At 53.3% G+C, this 27,497-nt stretch overlaps 10 protein-coding genes across 10 annotated transcripts; 7 read left to right on the top strand and 3 right to left on the bottom strand.

The window, feature by feature from the left end:
• Window positions 1-2,394: 2,394 nt before the first annotated feature.
• On the top strand, window positions 2,395-3,176 carry DICSQDRAFT_173216 (uncharacterized protein; the record flags this gene model as incomplete). The annotated part of the gene is made up of 6 exons (XM_007369023.1): window positions 2,395-2,419; window positions 2,482-2,622; window positions 2,686-2,701; window positions 2,760-2,808; window positions 2,854-2,909; window positions 2,963-3,176. 6 exons carry the CDS (start codon window positions 2,395-2,397, stop codon window positions 3,174-3,176), a joined length of 501 nt encoding a protein of 166 aa, XP_007369085.1.
• A 2,200-nt stretch (window positions 3,177-5,376) lies between these two features.
• DICSQDRAFT_173215 (uncharacterized protein) lies at window positions 5,377-7,028 on the top strand (the record flags this gene model as incomplete). Its single annotated transcript, XM_007369022.1, has 8 exons — window positions 5,377-5,417; window positions 5,478-5,509; window positions 5,578-5,738; window positions 6,268-6,478; window positions 6,547-6,562; window positions 6,624-6,672; window positions 6,718-6,770; window positions 6,824-7,028. The coding sequence occupies 8 exons, from the start codon at window positions 5,377-5,379 to the stop codon at window positions 7,026-7,028; spliced, it is 768 nt and encodes a 255-aa protein (XP_007369084.1).
• An 895-nt stretch (window positions 7,029-7,923) lies between these two features.
• Window positions 7,924-8,637, bottom strand: DICSQDRAFT_156938 (uncharacterized protein). The gene is made up of 2 exons (XM_007369021.1): window positions 8,380-8,637; window positions 7,924-8,307 (listed from the first exon to the last, which is right to left on the bottom strand). The coding sequence occupies exons 1-2, from the start codon at window positions 8,578-8,580 to the stop codon at window positions 8,152-8,154; spliced, it is 357 nt and encodes a 118-aa protein (XP_007369083.1). The 5' UTR covers window positions 8,581-8,637; the 3' UTR covers window positions 7,924-8,151.
• Window positions 8,638-10,067: 1,430 nt separating this feature from the next.
• DICSQDRAFT_173214 (uncharacterized protein) lies at window positions 10,068-11,704 on the top strand (the record flags this gene model as incomplete). Its single annotated transcript, XM_007369020.1, has 6 exons — window positions 10,068-10,108; window positions 11,121-11,155; window positions 11,220-11,235; window positions 11,291-11,339; window positions 11,385-11,440; window positions 11,494-11,704. 6 exons carry the CDS (start codon window positions 10,068-10,070, stop codon window positions 11,702-11,704), a joined length of 408 nt encoding a protein of 135 aa, XP_007369082.1.
• Window positions 11,705-12,634: 930 nt separating this feature from the next.
• DICSQDRAFT_139614 (uncharacterized protein) lies at window positions 12,635-13,789 on the bottom strand. The gene is made up of 3 exons (XM_007369019.1): window positions 13,390-13,789; window positions 13,118-13,270; window positions 12,635-13,053 (listed from the first exon to the last, which is right to left on the bottom strand). Exon 3 carries the CDS (start codon window positions 13,010-13,012, stop codon window positions 12,659-12,661), a length of 354 nt encoding a protein of 117 aa, XP_007369081.1. The 5' UTR covers window positions 13,013-13,053; window positions 13,118-13,270; window positions 13,390-13,789; the 3' UTR covers window positions 12,635-12,658.
• Window positions 13,790-14,140: 351 nt separating this feature from the next.
• Window positions 14,141-14,989, top strand: DICSQDRAFT_139611 (uncharacterized protein). Its single transcript, XM_007369018.1, has 2 exons — window positions 14,141-14,775; window positions 14,841-14,989. Exon 1 carries the CDS (start codon window positions 14,197-14,199, stop codon window positions 14,635-14,637), a length of 441 nt encoding a protein of 146 aa, XP_007369080.1. The 5' UTR covers window positions 14,141-14,196; the 3' UTR covers window positions 14,638-14,775; window positions 14,841-14,989.
• A 2,186-nt stretch (window positions 14,990-17,175) lies between these two features.
• DICSQDRAFT_173213 (uncharacterized protein) lies at window positions 17,176-17,564 on the top strand (the record flags this gene model as incomplete). Its single annotated transcript, XM_007369017.1, has 3 exons — window positions 17,176-17,196; window positions 17,242-17,297; window positions 17,351-17,564. 3 exons carry the CDS (start codon window positions 17,176-17,178, stop codon window positions 17,562-17,564), a joined length of 291 nt encoding a protein of 96 aa, XP_007369079.1.
• Window positions 17,565-18,434: 870 nt separating this feature from the next.
• DICSQDRAFT_173212 (uncharacterized protein) lies at window positions 18,435-19,761 on the bottom strand (the record flags this gene model as incomplete). The annotated part of the gene is made up of 2 exons (XM_007369016.1): window positions 18,435-18,455; window positions 19,177-19,761. The coding sequence occupies 2 exons, from the start codon at window positions 19,759-19,761 to the stop codon at window positions 18,435-18,437; spliced, it is 606 nt and encodes a 201-aa protein (XP_007369078.1).
• A 2,002-nt stretch (window positions 19,762-21,763) lies between these two features.
• Window positions 21,764-23,400, top strand: DICSQDRAFT_173211 (uncharacterized protein; the record flags this gene model as incomplete). The annotated part of the gene is made up of 5 exons (XM_007369015.1): window positions 21,764-21,804; window positions 21,855-21,886; window positions 21,955-22,115; window positions 23,083-23,138; window positions 23,190-23,400. 5 exons carry the CDS (start codon window positions 21,764-21,766, stop codon window positions 23,398-23,400), a joined length of 501 nt encoding a protein of 166 aa, XP_007369077.1.
• A 1,138-nt stretch (window positions 23,401-24,538) lies between these two features.
• Window positions 24,539-25,569, top strand: DICSQDRAFT_139606 (uncharacterized protein). Its single transcript, XM_007369014.1, has 3 exons — window positions 24,539-24,984; window positions 25,081-25,236; window positions 25,374-25,569. The coding sequence occupies exons 2-3, from the start codon at window positions 25,142-25,144 to the stop codon at window positions 25,468-25,470; spliced, it is 192 nt and encodes a 63-aa protein (XP_007369076.1). The 5' UTR covers window positions 24,539-24,984; window positions 25,081-25,141; the 3' UTR covers window positions 25,471-25,569.
• The last annotated feature ends 1,928 nt before the right edge of the window (window positions 25,570-27,497 follow it).

Below are 27,497 nucleotides of genomic sequence, written 5' to 3'. Positions count from 1 at the left end.
AAAGCTCACTCTGCAAGTCAGATGTGAAGAATTAGTGACAGGCGACTAGCAAAGGAGAAATATCAGCCTTACCACATTCCTCCTCCCATCCGGACATATTCTGGGCTGCCTCATAGCTCTACATCTGACACCCATCCTAACGCCCAGCAGCTCAAGACAAGCAGCACAAAGCGGCGATAAAGTTTGACGTTCCCACCCGCAGCATGCGGCTATACTTAGTAACGTAACGGAATGTCAGTAACCCTAATAGGCCTGCCATCTATCCTGCCCCAACTTACAGCCTGAAAGCACCTCAGAAAGGACGATTTGACGTTGTACCACTGAAGGACCATGTCGGGCTCATAAATTCAATCGCAATCGTGTCGCTTAGATGATAATGCAGCCAAGATAATCGGAATCGGACAAATCTCGATATAGCGGCGAGCGTCTCTATCACATGTCCTGAACATCGGCTAGCGGGCGCTGCCAATCTCCACCAAAGGCGTCATCAGGTAGGTCTGGAGGGCGCTGTCTCAAGTGCACAAATCTCCTGCGTTTGAACAGTCGGGCGGACGTTTGAACGCCCGCCGCGTGCAATTTGTCACGGCGCACTGGCACGGGAAGTGTGACATGTGACGAATCGGGTGGACGGCAGGCGTTCTCACGCGTCTGGAGCCCCATTGCACCGAGTCCAGGCCTACAAGGCTTACATATACTGTATACTATGAGTAGTCTACTGCCTTGCGCGGAGAATCGAACCGCTGCTATGCCATGATTCTAACGACTCCGCCTGCTCTACATCACCGCAGTAAGGTCACGCGTATATCCTAATCTTGTACCCAACGTGAACGCATATAGATTTCGCTCCCAGTGAACCGCGGCCGCGATACAGCAGCAGTCACAGCTCCCGGACATAATCCGACGTGATGCTTTCCCGCCACGGGCTGACGTGACCAGCCACGGGATCTGAAATCTTTCAAAAGCTGATGAAACATTCCCGTCAGGGCAGTTTCCCGTCCTGCTCAACTCAATATGTAGAACAAAGATAAGTAAGTTGCTCGCACACAGCCTCCATACTCTTCTTTCGGCGCAATGTCATGGCAATCAACGAGGTACGCATCTATCTGTCTCAATCATACTCGACATGACACCACGGAAGCTGATCAACTCAGGCATCGCAAGCTCAGGTCGCTGTAGAGAAGAATTGGCGACGCTGCAATGGATTCGGTCGACTCAGGGGCCTGATCTGCGGATCCTGCCACTTGTTCGTACCTTCATACAGTTGCCTTTGCAGATGGAACGACAGACATACTAATGTGGAACAGCGTCCATTTTTGAACTAGCATTTGGCCGCCACCAGAGGTCGCTGATACATCGTTCGAAGAAGCACTTCGTGGGCAGGTCTCTGGCCCTAGGTACGAACGGCGTCTCAGGGCGTGTACATAAAGATTCATCATGGCATGTTTCACCCAAGCGACACACTTTCTCTACCAGCATCACACGATACCTCTGCTCCGGGCCTGGAGTACTACCACTGCAACACTTCAGCATGGCAGACAATTCAGAGGTTCAGGCCTTGTACGATGTATTGTAAGTGCCGTAGCCCCTGCACGTCATGTACCCACTATAATTTCGTCCAGCTTCGGTGATTGTTGGGCATACGCCTGCATTGGTTTGTTCCTCATGAAGGCAATGACCGCCGCCCTCGTACTCATGAGCGGAATGCGTCCTCATCCGCAGCACTATTGTCCTACGACTACGTCCTCACGTTTAGCAGCGAGGTCACACTTTTCTGGATGGGAGGCCGCCTGTCCGGACCGATAATCCTGTTTCTCCTAACCCGATACATCACTCTCACAGCACAAATTATTGGTTTGTTCCCGTTCCCTTCATCTGTGGAGGTATGTCTTTCTACGTGTAGCGTGGGCGGATCAATGCTTGACATTGTTGCAGAGGTATACAGCGATATCCATAGACTCCGGACTACGCATTCTGACGCATACACAGTGCTTTTTCTATGTTTGTTGCTCTGAATGTGTTCAGGGCCTTTCAGTATTTCCCATGGGCTGGTACGTGACTGCTCCGCGCTCTGGATAGAGTCGACAGGGTCTCTGACAGCCGATTTGTTGCACAGCGTTCTCAGCGCTCAGGTCGTATGCCTTATGTCCATGCCCCTATCGATGGCCTGTTTCAGCGACTGTTTTCGCACTCTCTGCGGTGCCCATTGTCACGGATATGTGGGTGCGTATTCTGGATTATATATGTCTTCGCAAAGCTGAGATTTCCATTCCATTAAAAGGGCAACCTGTACAGATTGTCATTTGTCAATGATCCGGAACTGGGAATCCTACCCACTAATCCAATAGCGGAGAGCACAGTCCTTAAGTAAGTTTGCGGTGCCAATGCTCTAGTACGATGTCTAACGTTGCAGATGAAAGATGTAGGCGAACGTTTCACAGGATTATGATTAGCAGAGACGCATACTGAGGCGAGACATCACAGTGGAGGTGGCAACGCGATCCTCTTTGATCGCCTCTGATTTGGTCGTCCTCTTTGTTACCTGGTACCGAACATATCAGACTGCCAAGCTATCTCTCCGTAGCCTTCGCAAGGAATCTTTCGCAGGGATCCTTCTCCTAGATGGTGTGTCTTACAGGTTATTACCTGAGCCTGATGAGTATGATCTTACGCGCTCACTTTTCACAGGGACGATTTACTTCATGTGAGTGCATGAAACCATGCCTAGATCAACCGACGTTCTCACTTTCTGGAATCCACAGGGTGCTGCTGGTCTTGAGCGTCCTGCAAATGACGTTTACGCTGACCGGGGTGAGCTACACTTTAGCATGACGGTATCTTGCTGACAATTCCCAGGTCGCTGAGGGCGGAACGACTTTGTTCACAAGCGTTATCAGTTTTATCGAGGAACCGTAAGTACACATCGCATCCCACTGCCAGATTCTCAACAAGACACCGTGTCTAGCTTGACCGCTATCCTGACATCGAGATTCCTCATTGATTTGCAAAATGCCCAGTGCAAGCTCGCGGGCTCGTCCAGGTCGGTCTCGTTCGGGGAACTTGCTTTCGAACCGCAGACGTCGAGGAATACCAGCCGCATCATTGGGTCTTTGGGAGTCCAGCTGTCGTTTCGTGACGGTTTCCAAGACGGAGAGGACGAGGTCGAAGATGCAATGTAGGCAAGCGCTTTCGATAGACCTGTCTTCAGTGGTGCATCCGCGTGTAGATGTGTTGTCTTGAACCGCCCGATCTCCCGCGCCCTTTCTACCATATGCCTATATGCTTTGTACATAGATTATGGGTAGCGAACAGGACTGTAACATGTCATTCCACAGAATCCAATTTCGCTATGCAAGGAAATCGACATGTAGGTCAACCAGCCGACGTACTCGCGGGATACTGGGGATGAGAGTCAACAGCTCGTCCATCCTGACTGCCCCGCGGTCTTTCGGCAATCCGCATGTACCGTATTCATAATTGCATTGGAGTTCCCCATCAAGGCTTCGCTCTTATGACGGCGAGGGCTCGACTAGCTAACACGATACGGCACTAGCATAGAGACCAAGCTAGGATATCTCACTGCCTTATTAAGACTGCAAGTCTCGCACCCAGAACGCTAACACAGCCAGCCTAGAGATGTCGAGCACAATTATGGCAGAGTCACGACGATTGGTGACAACGGTTCGGTACAGAATGGTCATTGCAAGGCCACGAACGGTCGTGATGAGGGACGCGGTGGAGTGACCCCTCCGACAACAGGAAAGTCTCGAGCCTCAATCCCCGGACGGCCTTCGTAAATGGGAGAAGCTCGGCCTAAGGTGGGAGGGTGGACGGAATCGGCAGCCTCGTGGCGTACCTAGACTACCCCGCGTTCAAAATCCGACGACGTGAGGACAAGCGGACCAATCCCAAGCCTCTCTTCTGCCCCTGAGTCGAGTATGAATGTAAGACGGCGAGCTGACACGTAAGTATCAGATGAAGCCCAAGAGATAGCTCGTGTTGACATGCAAGGGCAGACCGCAGTATACTGACGTATCTCACTAGCAGCTTCTCCGGATCGAGTCCGTCCTATGCCAGGTCCAGCATCGCCGATGCACCGTGCACAAACGCCTGCTGTAGTCCGAACCACGATCGGCATGCATTGGTCAACTACTAAGCATATAGGGTCAACATACCGACAACACCATAATCGACTGCCCCCACCACTGTTCCCTTGGAAGCTTACCACCGTATTCCATGTATTTCCTTCTTCCTCGTCTCCTACTCCTGCATGATCTCTTTTCCATGGTGTCAATTCGCACTGTATCCTGCATATCAGTGAGCAGCCTCGCATAGGTCCTGCGACAAACATCAAGAGGGTGAGTGTATTCGAGCGCCTAAGGAGGGCTTGACTGCGGCGTCGACTAAGCAGCAAGACCAAGATGCAGCTCAGGGGTATGAGCGAGGATGCGCGAGCATAATCAAGGAGATAGAAATAGAAAGTGTAGCCGTTTCCATCAATTCCGAGTCGCCGCTCAGACGCCGACGTGTCGCCTGCCACGTGACGGTAAATCAGAGGTGCACCGAGCTTTGTGACTGCTTGATTGCCCTACCTAGCCTTCGGTGAGTAAAGCAGTACCTGCTTCAGACTAATGTATGACATGCTGATCTGCCACGACTTCAACGAGACTTAGGGTTAGGGAACTCTGTGTTTCACTTGTAACACCTCGCAATCCGAGTCGGCGGTATGAGACCGCATATATGCCGCCTTCTATACTCAGCCTGAGCATACATGGATTCTTTTACCCTGAATGTACCAGTGCTCAGACTGTACACAAGATTTCCCCTGCTATGGTCCGGACACTCAGACAGTATTCAACACGATCTCCGCCCACCGGGCTGAGGTAAATCCCGCGATTCCCTCATTACGAGATGTGCATGTTTACTACCGAGCCTCTGGGTCCATTGATCAGGTGTCCATTGCTAGGGCAGGACCAAAGCAGTGTTCGAGGTACGAATAGCCTTCCTGGGATGCTTCTTCAATACGAGATCACGATTGGAGAAATCAAGAGCTTAAGTGGCTGATAAGATGCTGGGAATGCAGCGCCAACGTCACCCGGATATCTTCATCCACTTCTCTATAGACGGATTGAGCGTAGAGATAGCGAAAATAGGCCAAACCCAGTCCCTCGTGTCGATATCCCACCGCCCTGGCAGATCGCTGATACTTCGTCATATAGAATGTGCCTCTGACTGCCAACTCCGAACAGGCCCTTGATGTGTAAGTGAGCATGTATACATATAGGTCTCGTGGTGGCGAAATGCACAGGCAATAATTCATTGCTTCAAGGCCTTTACCCTTCCTCTGCGCCTGCAGTGCTGCTGCTGCCGAACTTCAGTATGGCGGGCAACTCAGAGGTCCAGATCGCATATAGGACCTTGTGAGTATAGCTTAGTGCTAATACCCCCACACTCGATCTAACCCATTTGCTCATATTCAGCTTCGCGAATTGCTGGACATTTGCCTCCTCTGGTTCGTCGCTCATGAATGAATTGGAGACCGTGCACGTGCTCACGAGCCGATTGCGCCGTCTTATGCAGCACTGCTGGCTTACGATTATACGCTCACGTTCGGCAACGAGGTTGCACTCTTCTGGACGAGCGGCCACATGTCCGGGGCGGCAGTCTTGTTTGTGTTGAACCGATATATCACTCTCGCGGCGCAATGTATAAATCTGGCCCCTCTTCCTTCGTCTGTAAAGGTATGTCATTATACAGTTTGCGTTCGAAAATCAATGCTTGACACTGTAGCAGAGGTACTGAGTGATTTTCATACTTTTCCATAATATTTTTTGACGCATACATAGTGCATTTTCCGATTTTGTTGCTGCGAGCGTGTTGGGCGCCTTGCAGTACCTCCCATGGGCTGGTACGGGACTGCCCTATGCTCTGTCTGGAGTTGACAACTCTGAACAGCAACTTCGTCATGCAGCATTCTCAGCGCTCAGATCATATGCGCTGTCCCCATATCCGTGTCGGTGGCTTGTATCCGCAAGCGTTTTTGCTCTTGCGTCGGTACCCATCGTCACAAATATGTGGGTGCGTACACCGGATTTTGCACGCTTGGGTAGCAATAAACTCCCCGGATAGGGCAACCTACACAAGCTGTCAGTTGTCAGCGACCCGGTCCTAGGTGTCATCGTCAGTACTCCGATATCGGCAAGCGCAACCGTGAAGTAAGCAATTGCTCATACGGCTCCGTGATGTGCTTTCTGACGCCGCGGATGGCAGACGTACGTGCACGGCTCACAGGACCCTGTTTATCAAATGCACATTCTGAAATTGAGCACGACAGTGGAGGTGGTGACGCGATCTTCTTTGATCGCATCTGATTTAGTCGTTCTGTATGTCACCTGGTACCGCACATATGCAACCGCCAAGCTATCTCTCCGTGAGGGCGGACCCGGAAGGAAGACCTTCGCAAGCATCATTCTTCTAGATGGTACGTACTCGAACTCACCGTTCAAGCCGGATGAATCAGCACTGAGGCACTGCCTCACATGACCACAGGGACCGTGTACTTCATGTGAGTAGATGCAGCCATGCCTAGCATTCCACCATCCAGTTTGTTCATTTTGAAATTACAGGACATTGCTCATCTTGAACATTCTCCACCTGTCATTCACTCTGACTGGGGTGAGCTGCGCCTTCGTATCATGGTCTTTTGCTGACCTGTTCCAGGTCGCCGCTCGTCCATTCTTCGTAACAAGTGTCGTCGCTTTGCTCGAGGAACCGTATGTTTGCGTTGCACCCCACTGCCAAATTCTCACCGACATGCTGAATCTAGACTGACCTCCATCCTCACATCGAGGTTCCTCATCAATTTGCAGAAGGCTGAGCGCAAGCTGGATGACTCTTCCGAATCAGTGTCACTCGGAGAAGTTGCGTTCCAACCTCAGATGTCAAGGAACACCAGCCGCTTTATTGGGTCCTTGGAGGCCCAGCTCTCGTTCTACGAGGATGACAGTGAAGAGAGCGAAGATAAGTTGTAGACACCGCGAGTTCGGTAGAGTTGTCTTCATCCATGCATCCAGGCCACCTGTAGATCCCAGTGTTCGTTCTACGATCCAGTATCCACTTTCAACATAGGCGAGGGATGACAAACAACAACATTGTCCTTTTCAGTGTCATGTAGCAATCTTCTCCCCCGCCGGGCCAAGACAATCATCGAACAGGCCTCACGGCCTGAACGGTCACGGAGCCGTCCAACACCTCAGAGACGACAGCCAGCAGGTCGTCCGTCTGCATCGCTCTCTCGCTCTTTCTTTCCATCTGAAACATACTGCTTTTCGAGGTGGTCCCTGACACCTGAAGCTTGCAGCCACCAGGCCCATGACGACATTTCTGTCTGACGCTAACGGCTCGACTGCTTGTCACCTAGTGCCACGGGACAACGAGGGTGCAGATATCATATACCAACCAAACTAGATTCTGTGACCCTCTCCCGACCGTCGAAGCGTTCAGGACAGAACGATGATATAGCATGTCTACTTGTCAACTCACAAGCACGACACGGTAAATGAACTGGCTACAACGCCCTGTCCGGGGTCGCGAGCACGAGGTCGAGGACGGTCGGTGACAGGCTTATATGGCGAAGCAATGCCTGCGAGATGAGGGCGCCTCTTGAGAAACGACTCCTCGGACGGTCTCCAGGAGCAGGAGTCTACGGTAGCTCGGTCAAGAAGGGTGGGAGCGTATGCGACATCGGTAGTTGCAAAGCGTACGGAGACTTCCCCATGATCAGGTAGCGAGAATGGGAGGCCGAGCGACCAAAACAAGCTACTCGATTCTTGAGTCAATTGAGATATGAGATGCCGATATGATGCGTCACGGTCAGATACAGCTTGGCTCGTTGGGCATCGGTTCTGCAACGTCTCCGACCAGCATGCAAACATGTGTATTGCTGTTCAACTCAATATTTTTGACTATGCTAACAGGTTCGACATACCGCAATTATGACATATCACTCACCGCTACATTGTTCGACCCCGACGTCCCTTCTGGTATTGCAGCCATCCCTTTCCTTGCCGCAGGCCGATACACCCTCTTCCCCGCCAGCTTCTATTGCTTCCCGTCCTACGCATCTGGTTCCTCCTTAGTGTCTGCTTATCGCTCCTACCCGTCCGTACGAGCGTGTGCGCAGTTGGGCGCCCCGACGGGGGCCTGACGAAGGCGTCGACTAGAAGGTGGAACGGAGGTGCAGTGCGGGGGCATACTAGACAACGCGCGAGAGGTGCAGCGCGGACGCTCGGTCTGTGTTCGACATAGAGCCTGGGTCGGGAGTCAGTCAGACGCAGATGAAGGGGTGTATGTGAGAGGGGGGGACAGACGATGGGGACGCACCTCGCCGCTGAGGGGATTGAAGCCCACGAGGATCGCTTCCCAATAAGCGTGCTCGGTTATTGAGGTATGACAGGGCATGAATCTCGGTGTAGAAGGCGGAAGGGAAGGAGTCCGTAGGAATACTAGGGTGAGCGGTGGCCGACGGAACGAGGACAATACATTGGTGCAGGGTAGAGAAGAGGAGAAGAGACTATCAGGCATGTAATACGCAGAGCACAGGGAAGGAGTAGACGGCACACCAAAAGCGCCATGTTGTGGTAGCAGGGGGACAGCTTGGGGCGCAGCGTGGTGGGTACGGAGAGCATAGGAATGAGCACATACGGTGAGCATCCTGACAGTCCTAAGTAAGGTGTGTCGAGGTATCCCGTGGGGGACGGCATCCCGCCGTGCCCAGACTCATCATTACGTAATGCCCCCTTCGCCGCAGTTCCCAAGCCCGGGTCGGCCGAGGAGGAAGGAAGAACACGCAGTGCCACTCAGACGCGCAACATGTCACATGCCCACGTGAGATATGACGAATTAGGTTCAGCAGCGCCGAGTCGTCCTCGCTATCTTTCGGAGCGACTGCCCACATTGTCCCATCCCTGCGAGCCCAGCCTTCGTGCAAGTGCGGCGGTAAGGTTTGCGCTCAAACAGAGAGCGCAGATATGCTATGACATGACCATACTGTCTGGAAACTCTGCGGTCTCCACCCGCACGCCTCCGGCCAAATCCTGACTTGTGATGCAGCAGCTCTGGCAGATGCGGCCTGCTGAACAAGATCCGACGTAGTGTTTGTCCGCAACAGATTGAGGTAAGCAGCCACATGACTCCAATCTGTCCAACTTGAAGCTCATCAAGCTACGAGTCACAGCAGGGCAGTTGTCTATCCCACATCTGCTCACTAACGTGACTATGAAAACTCCGTGCTGAGCGCCTAGCGGCCATTCTCTCCCATCGGTACACCGCTAAGACAATGTATGACATACGTATGCTATATCTTGGTATTGTCTTGAACATCATAGTACTGAAGCTGAGATGAGGGTATATTTGTGAGAGCCCAGGGCAAAATTGCTGAGGCTATTTTCACGTCGCTCGAGATACAATCGCTTGCATCTCGAGCGAAGGTGGGGGGTATGCCGAGAGCTAGCCACCTTCCTGGAATGGCAATGATCTAGGTACGAGCCAATGAAAACCAACATTCGGGCTGTGCGGCGGGTGCAAGAGACCTCTTGCGCACTCACTCGAGAAGAATTGGAGTGCGATCTCGGGCGATCTCACACCACTTCGAGCCTCTATTTCGTAGCTTGGGCTCTAGCAATATACCCTATTCAACGTTTCGGAAGCTACAATTACTGCGGAACTAAGGGCGACGCCGCCATTGATCTAGTCGCCCGAGTTGCTGGATACGTGGATCCCGTCACTCGATCGCACCCTCAAACAGCTGCCTTTGCTGTATATGGGACGACAGATATATCAAGTGCAGGACAGCGTGCATCGTCTTGGCTGGTACCTAACCGTCATGAGAGGTCGCCGGTACTTCATCCAATGATGGATCTCATCGGTACATAACGACGAGGAGCGTCTTGGTGTGACTGGGTATGTGGATAAATAGGCGTCGCTGCGTGTATCAGCGAAGCAGCCCAACTTCTCTCCCAGGCTTTCACACCACGTCTGCACCAGGACTGCTACCGCTATAAACCCTCAGCATGGCAGACAACTCAGAGGTACAGGCCGTGTCCGAGGCCTTGTAAGTGTTGTACCCCCTGCACGCGATGTAACAACTACACTTTCGTCTAGCTTCGCAACTTGCTGGGGATACGCCACCCCAGGTTTGTTCCTCATACAAGCGATCAACGCCGAGCACGCACTGACGGAGGGATTGCGTCCTCATTGGCAGCACTATTGTTTTACGACTACATCCTCACATTCAACAGTGAGGTAACACTCTTCTGGATGGGAGGCCGCCTTTCCGGAGCAACAATTCTGTTTCTCCTCAACCGATATATCACTCTTGCGACACAAATGTTGGATGCGGTCCCAATCCCTTCATCTGTGGAGGTATGTCTTTCTACCTCTAGCATGTGTGGATCAAAGCTTGACACTGTCTCAGAGGTATACAGTATTCTCGACAGGCTCTGAATTGTGCGACGGTTCTGACGCATGCACAGTGCATTTTCGCAATATGTTGCTTACAATGTATTGAGGGTCTTACAATATTTCCCATGGGCTGGTACGTGAATGCCCTGCGCTCCACGCGAATTCGCAGCTCTGACAGCCTTTTCGTCATGCAGCATTTTCAGCGCTCAGGTCATATGCTATGTGTCCCGACCATTATCGATGGCCTGTTTCAACAATCATTTTTGCCCTCTCTTCGGTTCCCATCGTCGTGAATATGTGGGTGCGTACCCTGTGTCTGCCACAACCGAGCAGTATTAATTCCACCTAAGGGAAACCTGTACAAACTGTCACTTGTCAACGATCCGACACTGGGCATCATAACCACTCAACCAATATCGGCGAGCACACTCCTGAAGTAAGTTAACAGTGATATTTCTCTGATGTGATGTCTGACGCTGCAGGTGGAAGATGTAGTACTTGTGTTCATCACAGCATTATGATAAGCAGAGGCACGTTCTGAAGCGAAATTTGATAGTGGAGGTGGCGACGCGATCTTCTTTGATTGCTTCCGATCTATTGGTTCTCTGTGTTACCTGGTACCGAACATATGAGACAGTCAAGCTGTCTCTCTATAGCCGTAGCAAACAAACCTTTGCAGGCATTCTCCTCCTGGATGGTGCGTAGTGCAAGCCTTCATTTGAGCCCTACGCATGTATCATTGAAGCGCTCTCTTGTTATAGGGACAATATACTTCATGTGAGTACACGCACTAGTGTCCAGGTCAGCCCTCGATCTCATCATGACATGACAGGGCACTGCTCATCCTGAGCGTCCTCCAGATGGCGTTTACTTTGGCTGGGGTGCGCCGCAATTCAGTATGATGGTAGTTTGCTGACAACTCTCAGGTCGCTGTGAGCGATGAAGCTGGAATCATCAGTGTCATCGCTTTTCTGGCGGAACCGTGCGTCTAGGCTGTGGTTTATGACCAAATCCTAACAGCGATGCTGTGTCTAGCTTGACCGCCATCCTTACATCGAGGTTCCTTATCGACCTGCAGAGGACCCAGCGCAAGCTCGCGGGCTCTTCTAGGTCAATCTCACTCGGGGAAGTTGTATCCCAACCGCAGACATCAAGGAACATGAACCGCTTCATTGGGCCCTTGGGAGCCCAGCTTTCGTTCCACGAAGATGACGGTGAAGAGAACGAGGTCGAAGATACGTCGTAGGCGCGGGCGTTTGGCAGACTTGTCTCCAATGGTGCATCCATGTGTGGCTTCTTGGTGATTTTCTTGGACGATCAGATTGCTAGTAGACGGGCATGCTCTTTGTACCCTATATTCGCTTTGTACGTACATTAGGCTGTCAGGCGCGATGAACAGCAGGACGATTCTGCTCCGTCTCGTGTAACTGCCTTCTAGTCCGACGAGTCAATATCACTACCATAAACGCCAGCTCGCAAAGTCGTAGCATTGTCCGTTGCCCACCAACAGCTCGGTGTCCATCTCACTCTATTGCTCTCGTCCTAGCCATCCACATCGCACTGCGGATCAAAGTTGTCCCTGCAGCCTCGCGACAAGGCATCGCCTCTGACCTCTCGACTAGCCGTCACCCAGCGCAACGGGATGGTGAGGTTTGAGTTCTGATTCACCCTCCAGGCCAATATCCGCACTCTCATACATCCTAACCATCCAGGTGCTTCTCACAGAAGGATGACACCGAGTATCTCGAGTTGAGAACTCCCAAGCACGAGTACGGCAAGGCCACTGGTCACGACGCCCTGTCCGGTATAGTGAACGCGAAGCTGTCAACGGTCAGTGGAAGGCATGTGTGGCGAAGCACTGCAAAATCCAATTCAGCAAAACTCCCTCGACGGTCTCCGGGAACAGGAGTCTGCAGAAGGCAGGCCCAAGTAGTGTGGCAACGTGGACAGTTTAAACAGCTTCAAGCGTGTGCAGACCCCCCACGGCCAGATTGCGAAGATGCGAGGACGGGTGGCCAATCTCAGTCCCTTCTCCCTGCGTTGGAGAGGGCATATAGTGCCGATATGTGGCGTAAGAGTCAGATGCACGCTCGAAATTAGTTCACGTAGAGCCAGATGGACAGTCTGTCGTGTGCCAGTTCAGCACCTCCATCGCACCCCGGAGACGTTTCCTGTCGTTTGAATCACGTACTGCCTTGAACTAATGCAGGACATAGCGCTGACGTATTGGAGTGTACCAACGCCGAATGAGCCTCGCACTATCGTTGTCCTTTAAGGTCTGTTCCCATATCCCACCCATCCTCTTCTGCCTCACGCACTTCTCGTGTATAGCCACCCTCCTGCCTGAATCACTTGCTCTCCCCTGCGCCCACCCCTCCCTGGCGCCGATCCACTGCCCCCGCACGTCCGGAAGGTCATGCGCAGGCCTCTGGTCAGCCCCGCAGTTGCCGTCGTGAGCGCGTATGTATTTGAAAGCACCGACCCGGACTTGCATCAGGGATAGGACGTAGACGCAGCCATTGGCTTTGTCGATGACGAAGGCAGGGTAAAGCATGGACTCAGTTATCCCATCATGGCAGGAAACCTAGGCCAGTACTAGTCGGAAAGACGTTTGTAAGCAGGGAGATGTGAGAGTGAGACGGCACGAACGGAAGGGTACCTGAGTCGACGGCGACGGTTCTGAAGCTCGCGAGGCTGATCCCAGGTGAGCATATAGTCAAGTCCAACGACACGTACCGCGAAAACTACTGTGTGAGCGGGCTCTCGATGTACGACAGGGCGCGAGCTTTGGTATAAGCGTCAAACTCACAATCTGTAGAGGTAGCATGAGCATCGTGGACCGCTGAGGCACGAACATCACACACCTGAACATGGAGATGAGACGGAAGATGGGACGCAAAGCGCGGAGAAGGCGCAGAAGTGCGGACTCACCAAGATTGCCTACCTGTTACGTTAGGTCAACAGGAGAGTGCTTGAAATGCGGCATGGCGCGCAGCGAGAGCGCGACTCGATGTGTTGGGGCGTAGTGTGCGTCGCAGAAGTGGACGGCCGCTGCCAGTTGGCCCATCGAGATCCTTGGTCAAGTGACTGCATGAGGGTCTTTGCGAGTACATGCCTGGGAAAAGCCGCTCTTCAGTAGCATGCATATGATGTCGTTCACACCTGGTTGGTTCGCGGCAAGTGCTAGCTGGCAAGCAAGGTCGGAGACGACGTAGTTGCCCTTGTCAGGTTCCTTGAGACGGGCTGTGAAAAACCGGTGTCTTTCGCAGCAGTATATCGCAGTTTCTCGTCCAAGCAAGAGCCAGGGATAGTCGCTTGGAGAGGCTCCATTGTGTCCAAGGGTCAACCAAGAAGCAGCAGGAAGAGAAGCAGTTGTCTGTGCGTGAATGGCTGCTCGTCTGCTTTGAGCAGAAGCGCACAGAGAAATGTATCACGTGTCGCCACTATCCTCGCCACGACCGCCGACGCGTCGGGTTGCCCACGGGCAACGTCCATCTATCATCGACCCTCATGCCGACTTCATTCTTCATCCATCCTGTATGACTCGCTCAAAGCACTAGTTATCAAAAAACTGCGCCGTATGGCGCAGGTGCACCCGCGCTCACCGGAGCTGCCGTCCAAGCTATCGGCGCAGGAGTGTGGGCTCATGCCGCGCAGCCCGAGGGATAAGGGGTCTATACTACCGAGGGTGAGTAACCCACAACATGCCAAAGACACTTCCGGGAGCAGCACGTCCGGATGCCCCCCTCCTCCTTCAGGTACAACATTAATCGATCAGTATCTCCAACAACAACGGCCCATAGCTCAGCAAATGTGCATCCTCGCCCACGATCACTTCGATTTTCGAGCCTCAACACTCCTCCTACCATTGCCTGTGAGACTGTGAAAGCCGGTGCTGGACGTCTCACTCGTCCTATTCGCCTTCTCCTGGATCACCTCTCTTCCTTCCTAGGCTACTGTTTCCTCACGCGCACGTCCCAATGTCCCTATCGTGCATTCCCCGCTCTTGCACGTCCTGCTCAGCTCCAGTTCAGGCCCCGTGTGGATGTTCGGAAGCTCAGAAGCGGGTTTGAAGAATGGGTTGAGGTTGCCGCGTGGGGGACAAGGATGCAGTCGTTGGCCTGGTCTATGAGTGGGGCTAGAGAGTCGGTCCGTTTCCCTGGCTTGGGTCAAGCGTGAAAGTAGAAGACGTGTTGAAGTATGATGCAATACAAGATGCGAAGACGCACCTCGATGGCAAGAGCCTTGAGGTACGAGGCCGACATTCTCACTTAACGAGCACATCGCCGTGATCGGCGTCGCATGTCGCAGAGACTGGTGAGTAAGTACATTCTCGGGGAACCTATACATCAATGTGGAAGTCGAGGCTGAATTCTGCGGAGACGACGTTAGCACTTGTGACCAACGGCGTACGGACACTACGGTGGAGATGAAGATGTGGATAGGCATAGAGAACGCGGAACGCTGGGGGGACGCTGTCGCTGTACTACTTGGAAATGTCGATGACGTCTTGTATGTCACAGAGATGATTAGCTGCGAGCTAGCCTTCCGGGCTCCTTGTTCAGCGAGAGCTGCATGAGCGATCCACATAGGCACATACCCGTAACGCATTCTTTCTCAACCGATAGCTACAGCTTGTCGAGGTGTGCCGAGCTCAATCTGGCAGCGGGCTCGGCGGGGAGGGTCATCTGCGCGCTCGTGGAGGCTGTTCTCGAGCCAGTAGCAGTTGGCCTAGAGATAGACATGCATTTTGATATGCCGCAGGTGTACTCCACACCGAGGTCCTTCACCGCCTGCCGTGACCGGTCACTGGTAGTCCTCTATGGCTACGGCTGATTGGGAACTACTCAACACGATCTCTGTCCACCATAGGTCAAGAAAAGTCCCGCAATCCTACTGGTAGTACGAGATGTGCGTGCTCGGCTGCGATCCTCTGAGTCCATCTGCTGCCCGTCGCTAGGGGCCGGGTAGGGACCAAGGCAGTGTATGACTTACGCGTACTTTTCCCGGCCCCGTCTTCGGTATGAGATAATGGAAGCTATTCTTGAGAGAAATCGAGAGCTTGAGAGGCTGTTAAGATGCGGAGGATGCTTCGCTGATGTCACATAGATGTTAGTCATCACAATGACTGGATGTGCAAACATATTCATCCCTTCGCCAATTCATACAGAGGCCGCCGTATTGGACAGAAGAGCATAGAGATAGCAAACATAGGACAGCGTGAATATTCTGTGCCGATATCTCACCGTCCTGACAGATCGCTGATAGTTCGTCACACAGAATATGTCTAGGAATAGGTCCTTGACGCATAACTCAGCAGATATATAGATAGCTCGTCATATATATGTCTCACGGTGGTAAACCACTATGGCAAAGTACCATTAGTTCAAGACCAATACGTCTCCTTCGTGCCCGGAGAGCTACCGCTTCAGAACTTCAGTATGGCGGACAACTCAGAGGTCCAGGTCGCATATAGTACCTTGTGAGTACAGCTCAGTGCTAATGCTCCTGTACCCGAGAGTCTAACCCATTCGCTCGTATCTAGCTTCACAAATTGCTGGACATTTGCCTCCACTGGTTGGTCCCTCATGAAAAAATGAGTGTCGTGCCAGTGCTCACGGCCAGATGGTGTCATGTCATGCAGCACTATTGGCCTACGATTATACCCTCACGTTTGGTAACGAGGTAACCCTCTTTTGGACAGGAGGCCACCGGTCGGGAGCAACAGTCTTGTTTATCCTGAATCGATACATCACTCTCGCGGCGCAAAGTATGAATCTGGTCCCTATTCCTTCGTCTGTGGAGGTATGTCATCCTACGTTCTGCGTGCATGGATCAATGTCTGATACTATAGCAGAGGTACTGAGTGATCTTCATACTTCTCTGAAAACGTCTTCTGACGCATACACAGTGCATTCTCGGGATATGTTGCTGCTAGCGTGTTGGGAGCTTTACAATATCTCCCATGGGCTGGTATGAGACTTCCCTATGCTATTTCCGGAGTTCTCGGCTCTGAAAATCGACTTCGCCATACAGCATTCTCAGCGCTCAGATCGTATGCTCTGTCCCCAGATTCGTATCGATGGCTCGTATCAGCAAGTGTTTTTGCGCTTGCGTCGGTGCCCATCGTCATAAATATGTGGGTGCGTACACCGAATTTTGCATGCTTGGGTAGCATCAAATCTCCCCTCAAAGGCCAACCTTCACGGGCTGTCAATTGTGAGCGATCCCGTCCTGGGTATCACATTCAGTACTCCGATATCGGCGAGCACGAACTTGAAGTAAGCAAGTTCTCGCACGGCTTTCTGACGTGCTCTCTGACGCAGTAGATGGCAGATGTAGGTGCATGGATCACCGGATTCTGTTTGGCAAACGCACGTTCTGAGATAGGTGATGACAGTGGAGGTCGTGACGCGATCTTGTCTCATCGCATCCGATTTAGTGGTCCTATGTGTCACTTGGTATCGAACATATGAAACGGCCAGACTATCCCTCCGTGAGCGCGAACGCGAAAGGGAAACCTTCGCAAGTATTATTCTCCTGGATGGTGCGAAGTTAATCTTGTTAGCAAAGCCCGATGAATTTGTACTGAAGCGCTACCTCACATCCACACAGGGACCATTTACTTCGTGTAAGTAGATGCAGCCATTCCCGGCTCTTCAGATAGTGTCCTCATACGAAAGGAACAGAACACTGCTGATCTTGAGCGTCTTACAAATGACGTTCACTCTTATTGGGGTGAGTCATGCGTTGGTGTGATGGTTTTTTGCTGACAATTCTCAGGTCGCTGAGCGTGATACGTCTGGTCCAACAAGTGTCATTGCTTTACTTGAGGAACCGTATGTCTACGTTGCACCCTACTTCCAAACTCTCATTGACATGCTGTATCCAGTCTGACCTCCATCCTGACGTCGAGGTTCCTCATCAACTTGCAAAAGGCGCAGCGCAGGCTGGAGGACTCCTCTTCCGGATCAGTATCACTCGGAGAAGTTGCGTTCCAACAGCAGATGTCAAGGAACACGAGCCGCTTCATTGGGTCCTTGGGAGGCCAGCTCTCGTTTCACGAGGATGATCGTGAAGAGAACGACGTCGAGTATACATCGTAGACACGGGTATTTCGGTAGAGTTGGCTTCAAATCGTACATCCATTTATGATTCAAGGCCGCCTGTAGATGAAATAGTTCGTTCTACCATTTAATATCCGCTGTGAACATAGAAAAGCGCAAACCCACCGGGTCCCCGAGTCTATTGGGATACGAGATGCCGATATGATGCGTCGCAGTCAGACGTAGCTTGGTGCATCGTGTACCGGCTCTGTAGCGTTTCCGGGCCGAGGCACCATTTGAAGACGGGTACTGCGGTTCAATTAAGATTTGCGCACCACGCCAAGAGCGCTCGCATACTAGCAGGTACAACAGGTCACCGGTCACCTACGCCATCGTTCGACCCTTCGAAGTTGATTCTCGGTATTGTACCCATTCCTTTCCTTGCCTGGTGCTCATGCGCACTCTTACCCACCTGCCTCCACTGCTTCCTTATATGCACGTTCATTTCCTCCTTGGTCTCTGCTCACCGCTCCTGCATTTCGCACGCAGCCCGCGTATAGGCCTTGCGGCAGCAATCGTGAACGTGTATGTGCTCTGATACGTGCTTAGACTAAGTGTCGATCCTGTCAAGGGGACTGGCTGACATGAAGAGGGACGAGGTTGCCAACGGAGCGCATGAGGTAGAGTGTCGACTCTTTCTCCTACAGTTTCACAGATAGGTGACGGGTTGGACAGATCCGGAGCAATAGAGGTTATTGAGACGTATTTCATGGTGGGGGAGACGACGGGTACCTACATTGCCGCCAAGGCACTCAGATTTCACGAGGGTAGAAAATTCAGAGCGCAAGCAGATCGCCATGTCGAGCCCTGCTTACCACGGAAGAGTACCTGGTGAGCAGGATTTCGAGGTACGACATGTGCTAGACTCCTTTAAGACTTCGAGATGGAAGTCTGAGAACAGTGTGAGCAGCATGACCGATGGCGGGCGGACATTGCATTTGTGCGCTGTGGAGGTGACGAGGGAGAACGACAGATAAGTGTCGCGCACATCCAGGATGGACGCGTGATCAAAGTCGTCGTACCGCTGATTATTCCTCGCTGGGATGCTACAGTGGGGGACAGAGTGGCACACAGGTTTGCGAGACGATGGAAACGCGTTGTGAATAAAAGGAGATGTAGTAGGAGGGCAGCGAGAGTGGTACATTTCGGCCGATGGCCCGCAACTCGCGAGTCTCATAGGCGCTCTAGTTCCGCCTCGTGCCTCTGCGCAACTTCCGTATCAAAGGATTATCTCGACTGCAAAGCAATGACATATCTCATTGTCTCTTTTACTGTACGTGCTTGAATTTTCACTGGCTTTGGCCGCCTCGCTGCCTCTAAGACGGTGTCCGTTGTATCCGAGGCGATGCGTACCAGCGTACCACACAACTGCGCTCTCCGCACCAACCGATCGAAAGGCACCTTCGACATCTCCAGCGACCTGAAGCGCATGCCGCCTTCAGAAGCGACGCTAGGTCATACGCAGCGCCCGGCCAGCAGCGGCACCACCGTGATCGTTGTTATATGCGTCGAAACCGCGGGCTGATAAGTCGGCTCAGGCTACGCAGCGGGCCGGTGAGGGGCATATGGGCCCGTGTTCCGTCATGGCACTGCCTGGACATGCGGGACGTACAAGTCGTAGTCGAGGGCGCAGGTTCACGTTGAGCGAATTTGGGCAGAGCGCTGGGACACCGTACTGAGCACTATACCCATCGCTATGAGGGATCCGCAGGACCGGAGTGAGGGCGGCCGTGGCTGGGACGGCAGGACCGGCGATGGCAAGGGCTGTATTGCGAGTCAGACCCTCGTTCGCAGCCTCCAGGAGGCAAACCGGACCCAGAGCGAAGTTGTAGGGCGAACCAGTAGCACCGATGTACTCGAAAGGCACGAGCCTGTGGAACGCGACGGCCTGCTTGATGACGGTCTGGGCCGCGAGCAATTCCACGTACTCGGGGTACTTGTCGTCCAACCTGGACAGCCTGTACGTGCAAACCGCCGGGTCGTCCACGTCCGTTCTCGAGCCTGAGTCCCCGTTGATGTAGTTGATCGGCGTGCGGAACAACTTCACCCTCTCGACGAAAGTCTGCGACGCAGGCGCATGCGCAGTGTATGGTGACCGATACAAGGACTCCCATGGAAGTACATCTGTTGGGTGAGCGCAAGGTTCGTCCGTGATAATGGACCTGAGTGTTGCTCTTCTCACCTCCTCCTGCGCCATGTCCTCAACACCGCGGTTTCTGAGTCCTCCCGCGCGTCCGTCAACCGCTTCTACACATCCCGTGCTCTGCTCGCAGCCTCCGTATCGGCCCTGCAGCCAACATCACGAGCGTCTGGGTGTTTGGACACCACGACAAGGGCTTGTTGGACGCGTTGACTCGAGGATGGGACTAAGATGCAGCCTATGGTAGTCAGTGAATGACGCGCGCGAGGTGGAGCATGGACACTTGGTCTATGTATGGCATAGAACGAGGGGCAGGCGATGGTCTGACGCGAACGGAGGGTGACATGGAGATATGCGAGATGGGGGAGAGACAATGGGGACGCACCTTGACTCAAAGCCGAAGAGGATCAAGTCCCCAACAAGCGAGCACATGGCCATGCTCGGCGTTGTGTACGATACCAGAGGAACAGGTTCTTGAGGGATGACAGGGCCTTGACTCCGGTGTAGACGTCGAAAGAGAAGTCCATAGTAATGGTCTGAGCGATGTGGCTGACGACGCGAGGATAATCCATTAATCGTGCAGGGTGGAGAAGAGAAGAAGAGACGGTCAGGCATGCGATACACAGAACACAAGGAAGGCGTGGAACGACTCACCAAATGCGCCACGTGTAGTTCCAGGGGGAGGCAGCTCGAGGTGTATCGTGACGGGGACGGATAGCATAGGAACGGGGACATACTATGAAGTACGCCTAATGTGCGGTCGCGCGCCGCGACGGTGGATGGCCGCTAGTTACCGGGCTCCTTGGTCAGCGAGGGCTGCCCGAATACAAGCAATTTGCGCATGCACATACCCATAAACCGCCAGTAGTGAATTTCCGCATGACCTGCTTGAGCATTGAGTAGTTGGCGCTGAGATCTATCTCGCTGAGGAGGTCAAAGAGGCTCACAGTCTTGTCGTAGGGGGGTCCTGGGGCTAGGTGTGTCGAGGTATCCCGTGGGGAAAAGCAGTTCGCCGTCGAGAACAAGGCCAAGGTTGTTCATTGCATCCTTCTCCGCACAAGTCTGTGTCGCGCAGATCCCAAGCCAAGGGTCGGCCGAGAGGAGGAAGGAAGAAGAGAACGTCCGAGTCGCAGCTGCCAATCAGACGCGCAATGTGTCACATGCCACGTGAGACGTGACGAATCCAATTCAGCAGGAGCGCCGAGTCGATGCCATGAAATCGACGGGGCTCCCCCCACCATTCGTCCTCCTACTAACAAATCATCGCGTGGCCGACTCGGATCCCAAGTACTGTATGAAAGATTTGCCCGCAGGCCCAGGTCCAATCGGAGTCGGCGATACCATGCTACGTATATGCCGAGCTCGCCTTCAATGTCATCGCATGGAGATGCCTGTATGGTCGCCGATCAGACAACATTCGCAACTGCGATGCAGCCGCAGACGCGGCTCGTTGGACAGAATTTGGCATGATGTTTCTTCCGCTATTTGTTGAAGTGAGCAGCTCCAGGATCCTATCGAAAGTGATCAAGCCATGATCATAACAGGGCGTCGGCCTGTCCTGCTCTACTCATCTCCGGTATGCGATGTTCGTGTTCAGCTGCCCTTCACTTCCATCTGCACATCGCTGATACAATGTACTACGCGTTTCCACTTTCTCTTTGACTCGTATTAGATATCAGTCAATGGAAGCTCTTCTCCTGATACTCTGTCAGATTCAATCGCTGGGGCAGTGTTGGCGACGTGAGCATGGTGTTCATCGCCTCAGTTCCCGGCTGTGTGGATCCCGTTACTCAATCACACCCTTATACAGCTGTCTTTTCACCATACAGAACGAGGGATATATCAAGCACGAGGCAGCATGTACTCTCTGTGCTAGTATCGGACGGTTGCGACAGGTCGCTGATAGTTTCTTCTGAAGATGAACCTCATCGGTAGATAGCTAGAGATCCGTGTGTGGTTGAGTATGTGGGTAAATAGGCGTTGGAGCGTGAACCACCCAAGCGATACTTTCTTCCCAGCCCTTCACGATACCTCTGCGCTGCCACTTCACAGCTTCAATATGGCAGACAACTCAGAGGCTGAGGCCATATTCGAGGTCTTGTAAGTGCTGTAGCCCCTGCACCTCATGTAACTACTACACTTCCGTCTAGCTTCACAGAGTATTGGATAGCGGCCGCCATTGGTTCGTTCCTCATGAAGGCAATCAAGGCCGTGCATGTACTCACAAGCGGAATGTGTCCTCATTCGCAGCACTATTGGTTTACGACTACATCCTCACATTCAGCTACGAGGTCACACTCTTCTGGATGGGGGGCCGCCTGTCCGGAGCGACAATTCTCTTTCTCCTAAACCGATACGTCACTCTCGCTGCACAAATAGTGAATGTGGTCCCACCCCTTTTGTCTGTGGAGGTATGTCTTTCTACCTCTAGCATGTGTGGATGAATGCTTGACAATGTGTCAGAGGTATACAGTGTTCTCGACAGGTCCTGAATTGTGCGACGGTTCTGACGCATGCGCAGTGTATTTTCGGATTATGTTGCTTATGCTGTATTGAGGGCCTTGCAGTATCTCCCATGGGCTGGTACGTGACCGCTCTATGCTCCACGCGAATTGGCAGCTCTGACAGCCTCTTTGTCATGCAGCATTTTCAGCACTCAGGTCGTATGCTTTATGTCCCAACCCTTATCGATGGCCTGTTTCAGCGACTGTTTTCGCACTTTCTTCGGTGCCCATCGCCACGAATATGTGGGTGCGTAATCTGAATTGGCCATGCCCAACCAGCATCAAATTGTATTCCCAAAGTCCAACTTGTACAGATTTTCAGTTGTCGACGATCCGCAACTGGGCATAATACCCTTGCATTCAATATCGGCGAGCACAACTCTGAAGTAAGTTCACTGCGACACTGCTTTAATGTGATATCTAACGTTGCAGATCGCAGACGTAAGCGGATATTTCACAAGATTATGTTCCGCAGAGGCACGTTCTGAGGCGAGACATCACAGTGATGGTGGCGGCGCGATCTTCTTTGATTGCTTCTGATCTAGTGGTTCTCTGCGTTACCTGGTACCGAACATATGAGACTGTCAGGCTGTCTCTCCGTAGCCTTGGTAAGGAAACCTTCGCAAACATTCTTCTCCTGGATGGTGCGTAAATGCAGGCCTCCATTTGAGCGTGACGCATTTATCATTGAATCACTCTCGTATCACAGGGACAATCTATTTCTTGTGAGTATACCCACTCGTGTCAAGGGCAGCCAATGATCTTACCAGGAGTTACAAGAGCATTGCTCACTCTGAGTGTTCTCCATATGGCATTTACTCTGACTAGGGTGAGCCGCACTTTAGTATGACGGTATCTTGTTGACATTTTCCAGGTCGCTGAGAGCGGTACAGCTTCATTGACAAGTGTCATCGCTATTCTCGAGGAACCGTACGTCCGCGTTGCTTCCCTGCCAATTTCTCACTGTGATACTGTGTCTAGCTTGACCGCCATCATCACGTCGAGATTCCTGATTGACCTGCAGAGGACCCAGCGCAAACTGGCAGGTTCTTCTCGGTCCGTCTCACTCGGGGAACTGGAATTCCAACCGCAGACGTCGAGGAACACGAGCCGCTTCATTGGGTCCTTGGGCGCCCAGCTCTCGCTCCATGAAGATGGCAATGAAGAGAACGAGGTCGAAGATACGTCGTAGGCGCGGACGTTTGGCAGACTTGTCTTCGATTGTGCATCCATGTGTGGCTTCTGAAATTATCTTGGACCATCACATTGCTCGCAGACGGGAGTGCTCGTTCTCCTACTATATATTCGCTTTGTATGTGGACGAAGCCGCCAGGCGCGATGAACAACAAGACGGCTCTGCTCCGTCTCGTGCAATTATCTTCTAGTCCGAAGAGTCAAGATAACTGCCATAAACGTCGGCTCCGATAGTCACAGCAGTGTCCGTCACCTACAAACTGTTCGGTGTCTATCTCACTCTCCCGCTCCCGTTCAGGACATCCGACCCGTGCTAGGTATCCAACATGTTCACGCTGCCTCGCGATAAGGCCTGACGCTAACGTCTCGACTGGATGTCTCCCAGTGCGACGGGAAGGCGAGTTGCAGTTCTGTTATCCGGACCACGCCGATATTCGTCCCCGCAATTATCCAACCATCTACATGCTCCTCATAGCACGATGACACAGATCATGTCGATTGGGGAAGTTATGAGCACAAGCACGCCGAAAACGACTGGTACAGGATGATGAGCGCGAGGTCGAGAGTGACGGTCGGAAATGCCAAGGCAATGCCTGTAATACAAAATTTTTGGTGGGCAACATTTCGCCGTTTTCTAGGAACGAGAGTCTGCGGAAGTTCAGCAGGCGCAGCCTCAAGGCGTATGGAAACTCCCCTCGCATTTAGGCCGCGAGAAGGCGAGGCACAGCGACGAAACCAAACCACCCGATCCCTGACTCGGAGTCTACTGGCGACCCGAAATGCCGATGTAACTCGAACGCGTGAGACTTAGACGCAACCGGGGAAGTGGCTCGTGCACACAGAAGGGAAGTTGAGATAGATCTATCGCAGCCAACCCGAGCTGAGTCCGTCATCTGCCGGTCCTGCGACGTCTTCGATGCACCATGTGAAGAGCGTACTGCGATTCGACTCAGGATTGCGCACGACACTAACAGCGCCCACATAAAATTCACCTACACCGTCGTTCGACCCCTCGAAGTCGATTCCCGTATTGCACCCGTAGCTTCCTTGCCATGCCTCATGCGCATGCGCACTGTTCCTCGCCCTCCGTAGAGACTACAACGGTGGTTATAACCCGAAGGGAAATCGGGCCATGCTGGTTTAAAACCTCCCTTTCCCCTTCCACGTGATGCCAACCGTGCCTGTCCGGAGTTGTCTGTGCACACATCCGGGGTGGCTCTTCCATCGCCAGCGTCGTACCGCTCGGGTTCCTTTCCCGCCCTATTCCCACCGTGCACGACTGTTCTAAAACTCGTCAAGGCCAGATTTCCCTTCGGGTTATAACCGCCGTTGTAGGCTACTCGCCCTCCTCCGCTGCTTCCTTTCCTCCATGTCCCGGCCTTCTTGGCGTCAGCTTACCGCTCCTGCACGTCCGCGCACAGCCCGCGTACAGACCCTGTGGCAGCCATCATGGACAGGTACGTGTTCAGGTGCTCCGACGCGGGTGTGGACAAAGCGTCGATCGTGTCGGGGAGCTGGCCTTGACATGAGGAGGGACGAAGATCTCAATGACGCGCATGGCGCAGAGCGTTGACGCATTGTCCTACAGCGTCACGCATAGGGGACGGGTCGGTCGGATCCAGGGGAATAAGAGACATTGAGACGCATAGCATGGTGGGGGGTGACGACGGGTACACACCTCGACGGCAACGGACTCCGATTCCACAAGGGTGCAGCACTCAAAACACGAGCAGATCGCCATGTCGAGCGTTGTGTATGACGTAAGACTGCCGGGTGAGCAGGTTCTCGAGGTACGACATGTCCTGGACTTCCCTGCGAAAGTCGATATCGAGATCTGTAAAGATAATGTGAGCAGTGACTGATGACGGACGGACATTGCATCCAGGCACGGTGGGGATGACAAGGAAGAGAGGCAGATAGACAAATCGAGCTCACAAAGTGCGGGGAAGGCGTGGACACATGGGCACTCACCAAGGTCAAGGTCGCTGAACCGCTCGGTTCCAATGAGATCAAACCTCGCCACGACGCTACAGTGAGGCAGCTCGAGAAGCAGCACGGAGCACGATAAGTATGTGAGGATGGAAACGCGTCTTGAAGAATTGGGGATGTAGGACCATGCGTGGCAGAGGTAGCCTGCCGCTAGCTGGCCTACCGAGCTCCCTTCTTCGGCGAGGGGTAAAGAAAATGATCTACATGAGTACGAAACCCGCAGCAGCTAGTTCTCAGCCTCGGGATGATGTAGGTTTGACGTTACTGGCGCGGTCGAAGAGGACGTAGTCGGCCTCGGGGCCGGGGGAGCAGGGGTGTAGCATACTCCCATCTGCAGCTGGTGATGAACGACGGAAGGCGGTCGTGCGATCGAGGATGGCAAAGAGCCGTTACTTTCCACAGCGATCGACGGTTGCTTGGCAGAGAGTGTGTGGCGGAACAAGCAAGTGCAGGGCTACCCTGCAGAGGAAAGCGAGAGAAGTTAGCGAGCGAGGTGCAAAGGCGCTCTAGATCCGACGTCATTCACGTCCGCCTCCAATTTTCTCACTACCCCGACTGAAACGAAGTGAGATATTGCATTGACTCTTTTACTGTACATGCTTAAATCTACACTAGCTTCGTCCGCCTCGCAGCCTCTGCGATGGGGTCCTGTTGTCTCCGTGTCGCCTGCCCCAGCCAAAGACCTGAACACCCCATCTCCAGGCAACGCGTACATCTGAGCATCCCACCCGACCGCTTTGTATGCACCAGAACATGTCTTTGCAATAGGCACGTCCCCCGCAGCATAGATCGCATTATGCCTAGGTTGCAGGCGGCGACTGGCCAGCAGTGGCATCACCATGATCGCCGTTGTATGCGCCAAAATCGCGGGCTGGTAGGTCCGCTAAGGCTGCGCGGCGGTTCCAGGAGTAACATATGCGTATGCGTTCTGCGATCGCACTGCCTCGACATGCGGGGCGTACAAGTTATAGGCCGAGGGCGCAGGTGCGGACTGGGTGGCTTCGGACCGACCGCCGGGACACCATACCGATCGCCGTAGGAGATGCACACGACCGGAGCGAGGGACCTGTGGCTTGGACGGCAGGGCCAGTGGTCGCAAGGCATACATTGGGAATAGGGGACTCGTTCGCAGCCTTGGAGAGACACGCGTCGACCTAAGCAACAGTGAAGTCGTACCGCGAGCCAGTACCGTCGATGGACTCCGAAAGCACGAGTTCTACGAATGCGGCGGCCTGCTTGGTAAGTGCCTGGGCCGCGAGCAAGTCCGCGTATTCAAAGTACCTGTCGTACGGCCGGACAGCCATCCATTTTCAAGTCCAAGTCAAATCCTTGTGGATGCAGTTGATCGGCTTGCGCAACACCGCCATCTGCTTGTCCTCTCTCCCCACCGCTGCTTCCTCCAAGAGTAGCCTACAACGAGGTATGCAAACCTCTGGGATATCGGGCCAGGGAGGTATCAGACCTCCCAATCCCGCAGGTGATTGGCTGTTCGCCTGGGACATCAGTATGGGCGCATCGGATTTTGATGGCTAGAACAGTGCCACAGACTGAGTTTGTACTTGAGCAAACTTTGAGGAGCTCGAAGACGCGGACACTTCCTTCTCTGAGGAGGTCGCAATTGAGGAGACAGCGTTGTCCAACTGACGGAGAGCATTGTGCAGGTGCAGCGGGCGAGGAGGGTGGGGGACGCGCGACACGGAAGACCACCGACGCTGGCGCATCAGCGCGCACTTTTTGATGATCGAAGTTACCATTGTGGCGCTTGATGGGGGCTGCGCGAAGAGGACCCGCCATTCGTGCTCCCTCCCCTCCCTCGCTGCGCTCGGGGAGTCCCCCGAGCCAGGAGCACTCAGGCGGGCACTCTAAAGCCTCGTTCGCGCGATAAATACAGACGGCCTCCCTTCTTGGGGGAGGAGGAGGTGTGAGCAGTGCCTAACCCAAACCCAAACCCTAACCGAACCCGAACCCGAACCCTAACCGAACCCTAACCGAACCCTAACCGAACCCTAACCGAAACTCTAACCGACGCGTATCACTCAGACCGCGTGGGTTGGGAGGTTTGATACCTCCCTGGCCCCGATACTCCCAGTAGGTTTGCATACCTCG

Source organism: Dichomitus squalens (genome assembly GCF_000275845.1).
Source record: "Dichomitus squalens LYAD-421 SS1 unplaced genomic scaffold DICSQscaffold_43, whole genome shotgun sequence".
In the NCBI taxonomy this organism is placed as follows: Eukaryota; Fungi; Basidiomycota; class Agaricomycetes; order Polyporales; family Polyporaceae; genus Dichomitus; species Dichomitus squalens.
The sequence above is the reverse complement of the archived record's forward strand: the minus strand, read 5'-3'. Positions and strand labels throughout refer to the sequence as shown.